Consider the following 18,507-nt stretch of genomic DNA (forward strand, 5'->3'; position numbering starts at 1 on the left):
GAGATTTCTCATAGTCTTTTTAACTAAACATGTACCCACCTTAAGTTATAGCTTTATCTTATGGCTGTGACAAATGTGGGCCAGTTAATAGCTGTTCAGGAGCTTTTTGATCATATCACACAATCTTGCCCACTACAAACTCACATTTTAATGAGCTCTATAAACCTGCAATATTTCTACAGTATATATTTTAGCTTTACGGCCAACAGCTTTAGTGTTTTGATTTAGTCTAAAGTCTAGTCTTGTCAGGGTCGACCCAAAGTGCTTTCCAGTCTAGCCAGAGAGGGTTGGAGCTGCCTCAATACAGGTATACATGATTAAAGACATAAAAAGGACATTAAAGGTGATATGTAATACAATGAAACTGGGAAGGCAAGACTAAAAGTGGTAGGCATGACATTGCTTAACAATAAGGTTGCCCGATTGCCCGGGTCAAGTAAAAATCCATGTCAGACTAGTCAGTCTATCAGCGCACTTGCCTGATCAGGCAAGTGATTAAAAAAAGAATCAAACACACCACTTATTCCATAGCTGATGATGGAAGTACTCCGTTCTCATCTCTGTTGAGAGTTGTACATGCGCAGTACTGATCAGGTACCAGCGAGAAAATGGGGGTGGATACAGGCATAGTTTATGAGCTGAAGTGAGCATTTCAGTTGTCTTGGTAACGGAGTTTACCTGAGTGGCATTAGAGGATGTGGGTTAAACTCAGCCTAAACTATTTATTGCACAGTTTGCATATTTGAGAGTTAGGTTGATAAAATGTTTTGATAACTGCTAAAAAATAAAACCATTTGTGCAGGGGCAAGTAAAAAGTGAGTTCGGGCAACTAGTTTTCTGACGCTAACATTGAACCCTGTAAGTCTCAGAATGGAAACCTCAAACAACTTGATAAAATCAAAGTTTAAAGAAGGAAATTAGGAGAAACAGAAGAATCAACAACTGATAAAGAAGGCAGTAAAAGAACTTAAGAAATAAGTTCAGACGCTGTACTCGACCTGCCCAGCTCTGAACGGCAGACAGACACAGTTAGTGACTAGCAGGTGACCATAGAGAAGTATTTAGGGGCTAAAAAGAGAGATATTTCACCAGGAGTTGGCAGAGGTCAAAACAGAGCGTATAGGAAAGCAGATATTGGGCTGAGAAACAGAAAAAAAACTCCTGAATGCTCCATGAATGCTAACAATGCTCCATGTCCGCTAGCTGTATAACTAGGCATCTCTTTGCTAATTTTATTTATTGTTTATTCAGCAGGGATAATGCACAATATATGTACTGTACCAAACACAGCTAAAAGCTAAGTTTCATCTGTAGTCCCTGGGCAGAGGCCACTAGTGATGCACATTTACTGTGGTGAATCAAAACCTTACACTTACCCTATTGTTCATGTTTGTTTTAAATTAAGATTGATGTTAGAAAACTGTGAAGGATCACTGTGATATGATCTTGTGATATGATCAAAAGCTGCCGCACAGATACCAAGTTAACCTTGTGGTTAGATTTTTATGTCAGCTATTTAATTTGTGCTGTCCTCATATGACTGGAGGCAGAGTGATGGCACCTTCTGTAATTTCAGGTCCCACACATTTACTGTAACGATTATTATACTCCAATTTATTTCATAGGTTACTTAAATTAATCTGCTATTTTTTGTGTATTTTTTAAATTGCTTTATTTACTATTAGGCACAAATATGAATCAGAGTTGTAACTCTTTCTATTACCACCCTTTGCAGACAGAGGATGAGCTGGAATTGGTAAACGAGGTGATTTCCCCTGCGTCAGTCACACGCATGAGTCGATGGCTATCGACTGTCCGCACATTATTAGCATGGTTACAATACTGTAGAAGAGTTTGTCACTGTTTTGGTCTTGCTCCACTGACATTTCTTGGGATGGTCTTCAGCCTGTCGTTCCCACCTGACTGCATGTGGTTCAGGGCTCATGGTTGTGTTGTTAGGATCATGATCTTCACAGTGATAATCTAGAAAAATAGACCTTCATAGTTATCAGTGCTTCAGCAGAGTTTTCTTTGAGTGAGTCAGGTTTTTTTTTTACCTCAGGCCCATTTACTTCATCATGTGATGCCACTTAAAGGGATAGTTCAGATTTTTCAAAGTGGGGTTGTATGAGGTACTTAGCCATAGTCAGTGTATTAGATACAGTAGATAGCGACTGGGACACCCCCAGTTTGGAGTACAGCCACAGAAGATAAGCAATGTACTGCTATGAACGAAGGCAGCAGCAAAAAGTATTTTAAAAAGTATATCTGCTGTCTCGATTGGTTAGTTTGTTTGTGTTGTTGTGCAACTTTGGTGAGTTAAAGGGTGAGTTCAGATTCACCAGTCACACAATAACACAAACAGACTTGCTGATTGAGGCAGCAGTAGGCCAGCAGCTTCTGTGTTCTGTAAGATGAAGTCACTGTGTCTGTCTGTGGCTTTGAAGAGAGCGATACAACATCTTCAGTTCACTGTTGGCAAGGTAAATTTTTAAAATAATCTAAATTAGCGTACACTTGAAGTGATATTGATTTTTTTTTAGGTGGCTAAAATACATTTTGCTGCTGCACTCGTCCACAACAGTACATTGCTGAGCTTCAATGGCGCTACTCCTTCCTGCCTCTCCAAACTGGGGGCATGCTGACCGTCATCTGCTATATGTAATACACCGGCTATGGATGAGTACCTTATACAACCCCACTTCAAAAAATATGAACCATCCCTCCAAAGCATGGGTGTCTCTTCACTTGGCATTGTGGTGCAAAGTGGTGCGGAGCATGTTCCCCGTTCACTGACACTCATTTTCACCTCCCACCAAATTGTCAATTAGAGATGTTTTAAGAACTAACTGGCATTACATTAAAGGCATTTCCCTCAAATGTTTTTCCTCCATCACGACTTTATGTGTAGCTCCAAAGAAACAAAACTTAAAGTGTTTAATATTTCAAGATTGTGTGCCTCCTAGTCTTTTGTCAAGTTTTATTATTAAATCAAGTGATAGGTGTTGAAACCAGTGGTTGGTTATTCAGTTAGTAGATCAAGAGAAACATAAATGGCAAGTATTTTGATAACTGATTAATAGAATCACTAATATTCAAGCAAAAATGGCAAATATTTTTCTGATTTCAGCCTTTCAGATGTGAGGATTTGGTGCTTAACTCTCTCATTTAAGAAAGTAAACTAAATATCTTTCAGTTTTGGACTGTGGGTCGGACAAAACAAGCAATGTCAACATGTCACCTCAGCTTTTTGGAAATTATAACAGCATTTTTCACTATTTTGATACATTTTGTAGAAGGTTTATCGATTAATCCCTAAAATAATGGAACAATTAATCAGTAATGACAAGAACTGTTAATTGGAGCCCTACATATGATGCCTGTCCTAAAATAAAGAAATAAATGTATTGTGATGTGCACGATAATTCATTTTTATAAATGTATGTACAAGGGCTTATTATCCTGTGAAATCACATTTTTAGCTGAATTTACTCAGAGAGAGAGATGATGGCCGCTGCTTTCTGCTGCTGGTGCCGTTTGTCAGTCACCCTCCTTTTACAATTCCACTCAAAGTTGACAGGCAAGAATCTCATTTTCCAGAAGATAGTGATTCATTTTCATCACTCTCACCCTGCCGCCCCTCCTCACTTCTTCACAAAGGCAGTTAATTGAATCTGGCCCCTCTCTGTGGTCTATCTCCTCTCTCTCTTTCTGTAAATTCAGCCAGTGTTTCCTCTCAGGACAATCTGCATTCACAAGGTCTCACAATTCAGAAGAGTAATTTCAGACCAGAATTATTGCATCTTTGGCTTTTTGTATGCAAGGGCTCTTATTTTTTTTCTCTTACAAAGGGACCTTAGTTTGCTTTTATCAGTGTTATAATTCATCTTACCCAGACTCTGGAGTATTGTGCTACTTCAGAGATTTGTGTCTTTCAGTGCAGGTACAGTACACGATAATGAAAACCTCATGGTAGCAGTTTCACAGATTTAGCAGCATGTCTGATGCAACTGTTTTGAGAAACACTGGATATTTTGTCATCTAAGTGACTGACTTAATGTGCAAACGCCGAGGAGACAGCAGGTTTGTACTCTGTTCTCGGAAAATGAGTGATTGAGACATAAACAACATGGTTAACAGAAGTGCACCCAAGCATCGCACTGTAAGGCCTGTAGTGACATCCACTGGAGAAACATGAGAGAGCTGCACACTCAAGTAAATGTCAAACAACAGCTGGGTCACAATAGTCAAAGATAACTTCCAGTGCTTGTCTTAATCTACATGGATGATTTGACAGTTTTACTTTATGTATTAAGACTTAAAGACCTAAAATTTATTATGAAATGTTTTAGATTTAAAAAAGTTGTATATAAAATGCAGAGTGTACAGTTTCTACAGTATAGTAGACTGTATTGTAGCTGACATTAGTCATGAATTGATTTGTCCTTCTTCCGAAAATTAATTAAAAAAAAGAAAAGTATGATGTAATTTTATGATTCTAGCTCCTTAAATGTGAATGTTTGTTGTATTTTTCTTGTTCTACAAAAAAATAAACTGAAAATCTGCAAGTTGTGGACTATTGGTCGGAGAAAAAGAGGAATTTGAAAACGTCAAATTAGGTTTTGGGACCTTGTAACAGGCTTTCTACCATTTTCTTACATGTTATAGATCAAGCGATTACTTGATTAATCACAAAAATAATGGCTTAAATGCGGTGGTGTCGGTTTATGAGTCTTAAGAAATCATAAATCATTTTAGAAAGAGTAGATGTTTACCGCAAGCTGGTTCAGCTCTGTTAAATTTGACAATATGTTGAAAGAGCATGGCAAGCTAATCACTAACACAGCTGGTTAAAAAGTTAAACAGCTAATGCTATGAGATGACTATTGTGAACTAACTCAGGCTGTCTGACAGAACAGAGCCAACTATTTTTTCTTGTCTTAAAGAATAAAGAACTTTTGCCCTAGTTTTTGTTGTCAGCATCCTTTTTTTGTTAATGTAAATGACACAATTTAGTCATTTAGTTGATTATGAACTGCAGTATCTCTGGTTAGTGTCTGTCTCTCTGTCCCCTAATTTCCTGTCATCTGTCACTGTTTAAAAACAAATCCTTAAAAAACACCCTGGTACATAATTATATCTGATGGTTGAATAAATTGCCTTTAATGTAATACACTCAAAATAAGGAAACTGTTTTTGATGCATGACATCAAGAACCTCCTGATAGTAAATCCACTTTACTTTGAGATTTACTCAGTTTACATCATTATGAATCCAGCCATATGCACATCGTCATTCCCAGCATGTCAGAATCTACAACATCGAGATAAGTCTTTCAGCTTGAGGCCACGTGAGAAAAAGTTGTTTCTGCTGTGACTAACATGTTGGTGTCTTCTTCTGGCAGAATGCTCAGCGGCTGGCAGCAGGAGCCCAGGTGGCACAAACCCTCACCACACCGGTGGTCTCTGTGGCCACACCGAGCCTCCTGGCACAGGGGCTGCCCTTCTCCGCCATGCCAACAGCATACAACACAGGTGAACTGAACACACAGCAGTGAAAATATAAACACTGAATCAAAGAAGTGGACCTCCGGGTCTGAAAGGTAAAGCCAAAGTCGAAGTGCCTTCAACCTGCATTCTTTCTAATGGTCAGCAGGGGTCAGTCCACTGGTTGCAAAAAATAAATCTGATTACAAGAAGAATGAGTTTATAGTCTCAATTGCTAGTTTCAAGTCTTCTTCAGTAGACCCTGATGTTGATTTGTAATTCACAGTCCCATTTTGAGTAAAATAAACAAAACCGGTCAAGACCACAACTGCAGGGATATCACTTAATTGCCTGTGTGTCAAATAAAGATGGTTAAGTTAATTTTAGCTCTGTTTGCTCATAGTAAACAAGACATTTCTAATGGTTAACACAGCAGGCAATTCAGTTGTTTTTCTCAAGTCAGATCTTTAAGACAGACTGTCCACACTGTTATTTGAAAGACATGAGATCAAATTTGTTACCAGACATCACCAACCTTGCTGTTGTAACGACGTAGGCGTCAGTAACTACGTAGCAACGCTGGTGATGCAGTTTTCCAATGTGGAAGCATCAGTCAAAAGGGGTCCATCATTTCGCCCTCCAAACAATTAATTTTTGTCTTTCCATGAACTGTTTTCCCTCATGTTGTCCTCTTTAGCGCTGTGCTAATAGCAGCATGGATCTACTCAGCTGTTCTGTCACTCTGGATTTGACATTGTCATTGTGTGTTGTGTTCAAACACACTTTGAATCCGTAGAAATCTTACTGGAATCACATTTCAAGTCACCTTCAAATATGGTTTGGATCAGATTTGCCAAAATGTCCTTTTTGCTGTCCAAACTTTCTAAAATCAATATAGAAAGAATCTGGATATGCCAAAAAAAAAACTGAATTTGGCTAGCAGTCTGAACAAGGCCTCCAACACAGAAATTAATTGAGAGTATGGCAATAAAAGGAATCTTCCTTTGTTTTCTGTGGGTGATTTTATGGGAATGTGGATCTTTCTGATCAATTTGAGGAGTGTGTATGTTCCAAATTTTATCATAGTTTGTCATGCAATGTAGGAACCGCACTGGTCTGGTCTTGGTCATGACTTGGTCTCAACTCTTCAAATTCTTGGTTTTGATTCGGTCTCGCTCTCCCTTGGTCTTACTCTTGACTCAGTCTCAACCCCTCAGAGTCTTGGTCTCATCTTGGTCTTGATACACTCTTTCTTGGTCATGTCTTGTTCTTGGTTTAGATGGTCTTCACTTCAACGCTACTTTAGGGCATGGCTACCTTGTGATTGACAAGTTGCTGACATGGTGACTTGTCAGTAGTGTCAGTGGGTTCTAGGCCAGATCCAGCCCATGCTCCCCCACAGCACCACCCCTCTCATCCAAATATGGTCGCTTCTGGCTCCAAAAAAAACCAAGATAGCGATGGCCAAAAAACCAAAGTTGAGGCGTTAAAACGGTACTCCACAAACCAATGGATGACATCACAGTGGCTACATCCACTTCTTTAGTCCAGTCTGTTGAAAATATCATTCTTAGTTTTACCTCCATGGTTTGGTAAAGATAAAATATTCAATTCAACTGCATTTTATTTATAAAGCCCAGTATCACAAATCACAATGTGCATTGGAGGGCTTTACAGCATACGACATCTGTCCTTGGACCCTCACAGCAGATAAGGAAAAAGCCCCCCCAAAAAACCTTTAATGCAGCAACTGTATCCAAAATTTTGAAAATGTGAGCCTTATTATGTGACTGTTTTGTCCTTCACTCTCTCAGAGTACCAGCTGACCAGTGCAGACATCACTGCTTTACACGCTCTGGCTTCACCTGGCGGCTTGTTGCCAACGAGTGTGTCCACATGGCAACAGCAGCAGGCTGTTTCCCAGCAGCAGCAGCAGCAACAGCAACAACAGCAAGCACAGCAACAACAACAACAACAGCAGCAACAACTTAATCTCGCATCACTCAGCAACTTGGTGTAAGTCTCCTCTTCAGTTTCTCATCAGCGCTGCGTCTTTGTTTTAAATCTGGTTTCCTAAAAGCTCCTCCATCACTCACATCTAGTGTCAGGGATGATGAATATGTTGATGATGATGATGATGATGATGATGTTAAAGACAGCAGGTGACATATTTGTGGTGTACAAGCTCTCAGTTTACTGATAACCCTCCTAACACTGAAATACTTTACTACTGACCTTTCCAGTCAGCTTGCATGATATCCATACCATGACCTTTATATGCAAGCAATTCACATTCCTCTTAGTGAATTGGTGTCTCACCAGCATCTCACCATCTCAGCCTCCTCATAACATCTATCTGAATATCTTGTTCACCGCCTCAAAGATCCTTAAATAGAAACATGAGTAACATCTGTAACTGCAGAACTAATTTTTAGAAACTTGGCATCTTTTATCAATGAGTTCCCCTCAGTGATTCTCCATTACGACGTGTTTTTCACCCTGGCAACTAGGGCTGCATGATACCAGGAAAATATGCTATAACATGGTTAAATATTGCGATAATTACCATTTTGTACCGTTAAAATACGAGAAATAGCTTGTTTAATTAAAAAAATGAAAGGAAGCTGTTTCAACATTCTTTTATGAACAAGCTGAACACTGAACAGAGTGAAAAAATAATTATGATTACAATTTAAAGTGCAATTTTCAACTAACGCAAAAAAAAACCCTAAATGCAATTATGCAGTTTTCCATGATGTTTATCTCGAAAGTTGACATCACGATTAAGATTAAAACAATTTTAAAAAACAATGAATTGTGCAGCCCTACTGGTAAACCAGAAGTGGTACTTATAAATGGCTTTTATCTGACCTATGAAACATTAGTATCATTAATTAAGCCATTATTTTCTTTATTTACATATAAACTGAAGCTAGTTGATATAATTTTAATCAATATTTAAATGCACACATGTATCCTAACAACTAACAAATTAGCACATTTTAACTTTAGCAATTTATTCTTCCTGATTTTCCTGCTGAATTATTTACATGCACTAAACATTTAAAAGAGATATATTGAAGTAAGAACAGCAGCATAAACCTCAGTTTATCTCAGTACCTCAGTATAATTTATGTTAACACGCTTCCACTGAACCTCTGCACTGATGCATCAGGTTGCTGGTTTATTACTGGTTTAGGTTAATGTGTTATGTTATGGCATGAGTAATGGCCCCAGTTCTGGCCATCATGCGCTCTTCAGTGGCTAAAACCTGATTTATAGAACAGCTCACAAACACACACAGCAAGGAAAACATAATGTCAGAATATTCTTAATAATATCCAAGTAATATATACACGTTTTACACAACTGGTATACAGACATTATTCAGTGTACACAATGAACTTTATCAGGATTAAGGCAGTTAATGTTATCTCCTCATTCTCCTTTAGATGTAAAATTAATATCAGGCTTAAATTAAAGGTATTTTAATAAGAGTGTAACAGCCAACAAAACTCCACAATTCGCTATGTTTTTGGTACAGCAGACAATACAAAAAAATATAGAAAAAATATTTTTATTTTAATTCATTTTGAAACATTTAATAGTGGCTCTGTGGCCATAATTCTTTATGTAACAGGTTAGACACTCAGATACTGGTATATTTTTTAGAAAAAATATAAATAAATAACACAAATGTAATGTAAATGTAATGCTCCATCATAAGACTGTGACCTGTTGGTAATTTCTGAACTGTAGCCCAAGCACTTAAAACATATGCTTTAAATATGTCTTCTCTATGACGTAAGTTATGTTATATGTGAGTTTGGTCGAATATCCGCAGTGATAAACACTCTAAAGCATCAGTTATTACTTGGAACAGTCCAGATCTGCAGTGGGAAGCTGCCCTAACGCTGTGAGGGGAAGGACTCACCTCCCATTCACATATTTGGGTGATGCTGAAATGTTTGAAGCATTTCCACAGATAAAGCGACTTCAGCTTAACAATGTCTGGGTACTGCTTGACACAAATCGTCCATTTAGCTTGACTAGCCCGGCTATCAGGGCAAAGCTGACTAGCATGGTACAGATGATCGATAGGAACTAGTGCACTGCCCAACTTTCCTGGGAAAACTTGGGTTCCAGTTTCTGTGACATGTGTGCGACTACTAGATATACCACTATTTTGACTGTTTAGGTCACAGGGCATACTGAACGTGTGTTGCATACCAAACCTAACATACTGCACTTAAGGGATGAATACATGTGCTGTTACTTTGCGAGCGACTGGATTTTCTGTAAAAGTTAAGTGTATGACCCTGCTGTCCTATTCCTCTCAGGCAGCATTATAAAATACATACTCAATAATTTTAGGTAATAAAAGGTCCCAGTTATAAATGGAGGACTTGCTGGCAAAGTTTTGCCAGGTGATTGAACAAACAACTTTGTTAACTCTTAACATTAAACATAGTTTCAGTATCCTGATTCATATGGATCTTCATAATCAGGAGAAAGACTTGCACACTTGTGTGTCGTGTTGCTGTCCCAGTACTGTTAACACAACTTTGTTCCAAGACATTAATGGTGATATTCATAACTTAAAAATTAACTGTAATTTTAAGAGGTGAAAGATTCTGCCAGTGGTGTAAAAATAATTTCTCATGACTTAAATGTAATTTACTGTGTAGATGCGGTATGCAGGGATTTCCTAGAAATGAGGCGCAAAGACAAATCACAAGAATCAAGTAAAGGGAGCGTGATTTGAGGAAATTCTTAATGAAGCAGAGTTTTTTTAGAACATCCTTGGCAGATATTTTTCCCTTTTTCTCCTTTTACATAAGATTTTATATCACGAGTTAATAAAGAAGACGACTGAGAAGCCTCTTAATCAGATTAAAGGACTTGTTGAGTGCAGCTGTGTGACGAGAGCTGCAGGGTCTCCAGTTGTGTCTTTGGTAGCATGAACACCAGATCCTTGAAGTGTATTCTCTCCTCTTGTCCACAGCATGTGGGGCGTGGACAAACAGAGCAGCGAGCTGTCTAGCCAGGTGTCCAGTCTGGCTGCCAATCTGAGGTGAACAGCCACTACTAGTGTGTGCGTGTGTGAAGTGTCATGACCTTGTCTGTGGGGGGGTCTGTAGTCCATTTTGCATTTGAAGGGTTTTTGTCTAAAACGAAACTACATGCAGTAAATGTTGCCTTAAGGGCAGCCTTACAACTGGCCTTAAACTTAAATTGTCTAAACTTTAAAAATATGATGGTCGTTGTTAATTTCTCTGACTATTAGGAAATATTCCGATTTTTTAAGATAGCAGAGCGCTCAGACTATATTAAACAAAAATATTTGGATTTAATAAAAGGTGATAGACAATGGACATTGACTTTGCATATTAAAGTCCACTGCATGTGTATTTGCTTTAAGTCTACATTTACATACATATATCTGGAGTAACTAGGCTACCAGCTATGTAAGGTTTTCATTTCCCCCTTTGATTTAAAACAAAAATGTTGTCTAACTCCATGGGCGAGGCGAGTGACCCAATAATCAAGGCTGACTAAAAAAGTTCCTGTTAAGCTGAATAAAAACTAGATGTAAAGATGAATCCGTGGTATTGATACAAAACAGTAAAGAGGCGTATGCTGAGTTATGATGTTGAACTCATAACCCTGAGTACGCAGCCTTAAAGTGCAGCTCTGTGTCTTGAAAATGTAGCTCCTGTGTTTAAATGAATTACTTCTTACAAATAAGCACTTTGTTGCTTTTTAAAATTCTATTTAGCATTATTAGATTTAAACTGTAATACAGCTTTTGGTGCAAGTAATCCAAGAACTTATGTCGTTTTTAATACTTGTGCTAATAATTAATGATTCAGAGAAACTTTAAAATATAAGATCCAAAGTGTGCATGCTGTTAGCTGAGTTTCTGTGATGGATGAACCACCAATTACTGTATATAATAATTATAGTTACTTTTATTTATCACAAATAACAAAAAGCACAAAGTAAAATTCTTCGTTTTCTCGTTTTCTTTTTGGTTTTTTTCCCCCATGTGGGTGCAACCGACAAATAATTGCAAGCCTTAGCTTTGAGAAATCATCTGGATAATTTCCTTAATTTCTGCACTTTCCCTTCTGCTTCAGCCCTGGAACACCAACAGATACAGTGGCCTCTAAGGACCAAACACATGCAAGAGTAGGCCTGTCATGATAATTATGTTATTGTCTTATTATAGGATATATGGACATGACCTTGATTACTTTGCTGACCTGGATACTTCCTGTCGTGTTTACATAAGAATGTCACCAACATTATAGCCAACATGATGCCAGAATAAACAGCAGGGGTTTCCCAACAGTTATAAGACTTGGGTGGAGCCCCTCTCCTACTTACCCAATTCCAAGAAAAATACGCAGCATAACTTACCGGCTTCACTTTTGGAGTGGAAGATACACAGTCCTGATATTGGTGAGCTTGCCAACCGCTGGCAACGAGCCATAAAAAGTTTGTCGTTTGTAGTTTTACCCTTCAACCACCTCATCCCCCACTATGTAAATGCATCAGCAAACTGCCCGGCTCTCAGGTCGTCCATCCCTGCGAGCACACAGGCCAAATTATGGAGGTAACTTAGATGTTCCCGGAGCTTCGCTTGGCTTGTCTATAGCCGCAAGTGGCATCACTTAGTTTTGTTTTTGTTGGCTAAATTTTGTATCAAGTCTCAAACTGAGTAATTTTGGGCTGCTCTGATAAAGGTAATTTAATTATTACACATCCTTGTCAGTAATGGCCACGGCCAGAGGGATTATTTTTTGTCCATCTCCTTCTCGTGAACGCGATATCTCAAGAACACCTTGAGGGATTTTCTTCAAATTTGGCACAAATGTCCACTTGGACTCAAGGGTAAACTGCTTAGATTTTGGTGGCCAGAGATTTACAGGTCAAGGTCACTGTGACCTGGTCCATCTCATTCTAGTGAACGTGATATCTCGAAAATATTTTGAGGAAATATCTTTAAATTTGGCACAAACATCCACTTCAACACAAATATGAACTGATAAGAATTTGGTGGTCAAAGGTCAAGGTCACTGTGACCTCACAAAACATGTTTTTGGCCACAACTCAGTAATTGATCTGCTAATTATGACTACGTTTTATTCAAATTCATTGTCTGGACAGACATGGATTTAAATATTTTAATATAAACTTTGTGTATATTAACAGGTGTAAATCAACTTTTTAAATGTTAGATATTTTTTCATATTTTAGTTCCAAAGTCTGAATAGGTGTACTTGCATTGTTATGCTATTAGCATTATATCAGTTGCATAAAATGGTCTCAATATGGCATTAATATCTTTTATCAAAATTATTTCTGCAACAAAATATCAGCCAACACAAGTAGATATCATGACAGGCCTGTGCGAGAGTAAAAGCCCGGCACTCCGTATCATGAATTGCTGCAAATGCCAAATGCACACAAAAGGCAAAAAATTAATTGTGCTCCCTCTCGTACACATTAATGTTTTGTCTTTTTTAGCATTTGCAACCTTTGGGATACATAACTGGACAAGATTTAATGTTTTTGCATTTACTCTTGTATACAATTTTGTCCTTAAGGGCCACAGTGCGCACCCTGTAGAAAGGCAAAGTTTCAAAAAGCATCACTGTCCTGATAAACACATTTATTCTTGTGTTTGTAGGTACAGATTTTTATGTCTGGATTTTTGGGTGCTAGAACAAAAATTCTGCAGATTAGGGTCTATTGTGTTTCTGATGCTAAGACATTATTGACATTATTGCTGTTGTTGAAGAAACTTTGCTCGCAATAATGTTTCACACTTTTCTCCACACATGCCTTCTAACCCACCTCTTCCCCTTGGTTTGGGCTCCAACATTTTGTTTTCTCCCTACAGTGTTGGCTCTCCGTCCAACCTGCTCTTGGGTAGAGATGAGTGGTTGGGCCGGTACTGTATCACACTTCCTTTTTCCTGTGTGTCTGTGCGCTTTTGGCTGGCTCCCCCCTAAGCATGCCTGGTGCTGTCTGCAGTCAAACAGGAAAGAGACGTAGTTCCGGTTTCCACCATGTTCTCTAACCCGAGATTTGTCATCTGTAGTTTCTCCACATCATAGCTGTCTCACTGCGAACCACCCTGTCACACAAATCATTTCATGCTTCCTGGGCTGTTGTGTTGATCTTTTTGGGAGCAGTGGAGGGGTTACTTCTGCTTTGAAGCCTCAGAATTGGTTATTGAATAATCGAATGTGGCTTTTCCCTGTTGGTGCTGTGCCTTGTAATGTTGGTTTTTGTCTTGATGCGAGTGACCTTCCAGTTTCTCATATGCCGTTTGTCAAGTCGCTAATCATTGAATGTTCTGTTTTCTCGCCTTTCCTCTTTGTTCTGTCCCTTATCTTCCATTGTCTTCCTCTCTCTGTCCTCTCTGACCCTGTTCTCAGGCCTGTGACTCATATACCTCAAGGCGCCATGCTGACTGTCAACACAAACTCCAGTGTGAGCATCAAGTCAGAGCCCGTCTCGCCAGGCCGGGATCGCAGCACCCCATGCCCTCCTCCATCTTCCACCACGCCGTCCTCAACCTCAGGGGGAGCCATCCTGACTGCACCGCCACAGTACCCCGGCTCCCTGCTGTGCCTAGAGCCCCCGACCGGCCGCTCGCCCGCAGACAGCGTCAGCAGCAACGCCAGCTCCTTTGAAGGCAGTGATCGCGATGATGCCGCTGCAGCTGGTGGCGGAGGCACAAGTGGAGGTGGTGGCGGTGGTGGGGGCAATGCAGCTGGTGCTACGGGAAGCGTCGGCACCGGCAGCCGCCCTGACTTCAGTCCCTCGGCTGAGCTCCTCAGGGCGTCGAACGAACCAGAGCAGGAGGGAGGAAACATCAAGCGCATGAGATTGGACACCTGGGTCACATAGAGTCATCTGCCACACCTCTCTGCACCCACAGTGAAGTTTTGGTGACCCACAACATACACCCACACTCATTCTTAAACCCCCCACTGCCCTGACCCCACTGCCATGTGACACTATCATCACACATCTGCCTCTGTCCAAAATTATACAACTCAGCTGCGTCACCCAGACTTATGAGGCTTTGCCAAAAAAAAAAAAAATCGAAATAAAAATCCTTTGGGGATCACACTCTGAGTGAGGAGAGGATGACTCAGCTGGATATTTTGTCCGATAAATAGAGGGACAGTAGATTTTTAAAGCCTTCTTGCTTGAATGGACTCCCATATAGTAATTTCTTTTGGTAGAAATGAGGTGTTGAACCTTTTCGCAATCTGACAAAACCATAAAAACATTTAGATGGTTTCACCGTCATGTATTTACATCGAGCTCTGCTACATTGTTCACGATGTGATTGGTGGCTTGTCATCATCATGGGACTTGTATGACTCACCACTTCCTGCTCTTTGAAATCCAGCGTCGCTCGGATCGTGTGCTGTCCATTCTTCCATAAGTCACTTCCAAACTGCACTTTTGGATAGAACTTAATCTGGACGTGTTTGAGGACTGAGCATCAATCTGGCACTGAGCAAACAGACTCAAACAGGGTCTTCTAGGTAAAGACACCTCAGCGTGAATGGTTCCTTCTGCTGCCACATTTCCCAACCTTGTACACCCAGGCAGGCCCCTCAGGTGGAGCTGAGCACCTTGCCAGAGTGCCAATATCAACCTCTCTACAACAACAACAACGACGACGACAAAAAAATGCCAAATGCCTCTCGCACACGGTGCAGGGACACTGACGAATTATCACTCGCACTGTCACGGAAACGAGAACTAGAAAACTGTTGATGCTTTTCAGGCTTTGAATTCGCCGTCACTCTCTCCTCAGATGGGGCGCTCCTCCCGTCCTCTCACCTCATCTCCTCTGGATGGAAATTGTTGCACCAGAAATCCAGCCAGCCACTCAGCTTATTACCAGGAGTAGATGCCATCCAGTTAAAATGCACAGTATGAGTTTTATGAGCCTCGCTGGTGGCTTTTTTGGATAGGGAAAGTATTTGGTTCTTTCAGTCCAAGTGTTCTTTATCTGTTGGTATTTAAAAAAGAAAATCTGTTTTGAAGGTCCGTTAGTTGTCCAGAAGTAGGAATTCTGACTTTGTATAAAAATCACTCCTTATACAAAAGCTTTGATGTCCTCCTTAGCTCTCTCTAGCTCTCCTTAGCTCCTTGCCGTGTTTCAAAAAGTGAAAGGAAAAAGACATTTTCTATATTTCTACCGCTTCAGTTGGCGACAAAGTAAAATAGCTTTTCAGCTTCAACGACGTGTATGTACATATGACTATATTTGCATAGACTTTGCTAGGTATCCCTAAAAACAAGCAATGTGTTGATTCTCAGTGGATCTGTTTGCATATATGAGTGTGAATTTGATATGTTTCGAGCTACGGTGCAGGGGTTACGCCACACTAGGTAGTGCTGGTGGATCGGACTTGTTTCAGTAAACCTATTTTATGCTAGTGTTGATGGTGTGTGCACTTTCTGTCTCACTCACAGAGGCCTGCTTGGTTGTGGTGTCATCATATTCTCCTACCACACACATTTTTAAAAAACCCACGATCAAACGAGTCAAATTGTCCGTAACCACCTGAACATGAAACGATTAGGACACTGCCATTCACTTATAATGTAGTAAAGACTTAAATCGCACTTCTTCACACATATTTTGATCGACAGAATATTTTCCACGTTAAGCAGACACAGATTAAGCCTTTTTTCACTTTAAGTCAAGAATTTGGCTACCAAGTGCTGTGTTTGTTGTTTAATTGTATGTTTTCTAGTAAAAATTTGTTTAGTCTGAACCATTTCAAGTTTGCGTGTATGAGTGTGTGTACACAGGTTGTTTATAGCCCACAAATAGAAAGTTTCTCCTGATTGCTTGACCTCTTTTTCCTTGAGATGATGCTCAAAGTGCAGACTGGCGTGCCAGCTGCTGTTTGTTGACTGTTTATTATCTACTTAAACAAATCTACACTTAAAGTCAGTGTAGGCGAAGTGGACGTGGTTGCTTTTATGAACTGATGCCGTTTGGTGCGATTAGTCGCAGCCCACTGCAGAGAGTGAAACCATTGTCTGTCACAAAGACTGTGGGTTTGTGGTGAGTGTCCGGAAAAAAACGTCATTGTGCTGTGTGACATTTTCACACCAGTGTTGGTGATGTTTTCCAAGATCAGGTCATTTTTTTCCGTCCCTCATTCAGCAGTGTGGTGGGTAGATTTTCACTCTGATAATTTCAGGTTAGTACTGTATTCATCTTTCAGTCATCAGTTTAACATCCAACACTTAATGAAGTCATGTTTGAGGAAATTTGCCTTTTTAAATTGTAAAAGGAAGAGTTCTGCATTTTAGGAAACTCGCTCTAGTTGCACTCTTACTGAGAGTTGGATAAGAAGATCGATACTCATGTTTGTGCAGCTCGTTATTTTAGCAGGAAACGGGCAAACGGCTAGTCTGGCTCTGTGCAAAGCTAACAAAACTCACCGTCCAGCACCTCTGAAGCTCATGTCTAATGCTGCATTCAGCTGATGTCCTTTTGACTGTTATAACGATCGAATAATTTGCATGCAAATTTAGCAAAAATTTAACATGTTTTTTTCACAAATTCTGCAAAAGAAAAAGTGAAATATAGCAGCAGGCTGCAATCCTTTTTCAAGCCCTTTCTCGGGCAACAGAACGAAGCAGCGCAACTGCCAAAATAAAAGGTGCATGCAACAGAACCAGGTTTCAGGCTTCACAAAGCTGAGCAAAGTCACTTCAGCTTGTTAAATTCTGTCTGAAGGAGTGAAACCAATCACACACTCAAAGTCTCACCTATTTGCTTCCCCCTTATCGGATGTGAACAAAACTCGGTGTGTACGTTCAGGACCTAGCGCAGGCCGAGTGAAAGCCAATTTCCTGCTTAGCCCCGTCCTTGGGGATTTTTTTTTTTTTCCATTTATGGCGGCTGATCTTGCACATTTATAATAGAAATGTGCATTTCTGTCCCACAAGGTCATAAACCAAATTTGGTGTTGATCAACAAAAAGGTCTATTCATAATACTGTTTTTAACATTATGCAAATTAGCAATAAATCCATCATGGTGAACCTTTATGTATCTAACTTCTCTAACTCTGCAGGAAAGCGGATAAGCACATTTCCCAAAATGTTGAACTTTTCCTCACTAAGTCCAGCTGATGAGCGGCACCGGCCCTCATGGCAGAGCTGATGAGTCATGTCCATTTTTGCAAAAACTAATTTCCGTGGAAACTCTTTGTGTTTGTGGGCGCTGATGGTTGACTGAAATGTGACACCACACCGATTGGCTTCCTGCCTCGTGCAGGTTTGTTCATGTACAAAAAGGTTCTCTGTCCAATCTAGCAGTGTAGTCACAAGACAATCTATATGAGAAATGAAAACCTGCACCCCTGTTACTTGTTGTGTACAATGTTTTTTAGAATCTCACTATTTTTGGATTAATTTGTGCTGGTGACAGTTCCATTGTCTATTATTATGATGATATTATTATGGAGCTTTTATTTTATTGCTATTTTTGTGTAGGATAGTTTTTATTTTCTCTTATTTTATCTTCCTTATCATAAACATATAGTACTGGTTTCCTTTTTTTAAAACAACTTGCTGAAAATTGCACGATCAGTTATTGTGGTATTAGCAAATGCAATGAAGGAAATACCAGTTAAATGCTGCAATTTTAATTAAGATATAGAATATATTTATAAAAATGGGAAACAACTGAAATTAGTAATTCATGAAATTTGAAAAAAAAAAAAGTAAATGCATGGGATACAGGTAACAACAAAACTTATGTTACGTACAGTAATGATAAAGGACATGCATCACAAATGAGTTTGAAAACAACTCAGAATAATGTAGCATATGAAATACTAAAGATGAAATTTATAGCTAATATATTGTGTTGAGCTAGTCTGCTTTGGGTTTTTGTTGTAAAGAAAATATTTCTTTTTGTTGTTTTTTTTTGAGAATGATATACAATTTGTGTATAT

General features: G+C 39.5%; 1 protein-coding gene across 7 annotated transcripts in view; it reads left to right on the top strand.

Moving 5' to 3' along the window:
- The window catches only part of LOC126383456 (myocyte-specific enhancer factor 2D homolog), a 36,377-nt gene extending 18,099 nt beyond the window's left edge, over positions 1 to 18,278 (top strand). For 2 of the 7 annotated variants that reach the window (XM_050033954.1, XM_050033955.1), the window contains exons 8-13: positions 1,736 to 1,765; positions 5,405 to 5,534; positions 7,301 to 7,502; positions 10,492 to 10,560; positions 13,396 to 13,446; positions 13,937 to 18,278. In XM_050033954.1, coding sequence (XP_049889911.1) covers positions 1,736 to 1,765; positions 5,405 to 5,534; positions 7,301 to 7,502; positions 10,492 to 10,560; positions 13,396 to 13,446; positions 13,937 to 14,411 — 957 coding nt within the window. In that variant the 3' untranslated portion in view covers positions 14,412 to 18,278. The remainder of the gene's footprint in view (positions 1 to 1,735; positions 1,766 to 5,404; positions 5,535 to 7,300; positions 7,503 to 10,491; positions 10,561 to 13,395; positions 13,447 to 13,936) is intronic. The other 5 variants (XM_050033958.1, XM_050033959.1, XM_050033957.1 and 2 more) reach the window with 4 other exon arrangements.
- The last annotated feature ends 229 nt before the right edge of the window (positions 18,279 to 18,507 follow it).

The sequence above is a fragment of the Epinephelus moara genome, chromosome 22 (genome assembly GCF_006386435.1).
Source record: "Epinephelus moara isolate mb chromosome 22, YSFRI_EMoa_1.0, whole genome shotgun sequence".
In the NCBI taxonomy this organism is placed as follows: domain Eukaryota; kingdom Metazoa; phylum Chordata; class Actinopteri; order Perciformes; family Serranidae; genus Epinephelus; species Epinephelus moara.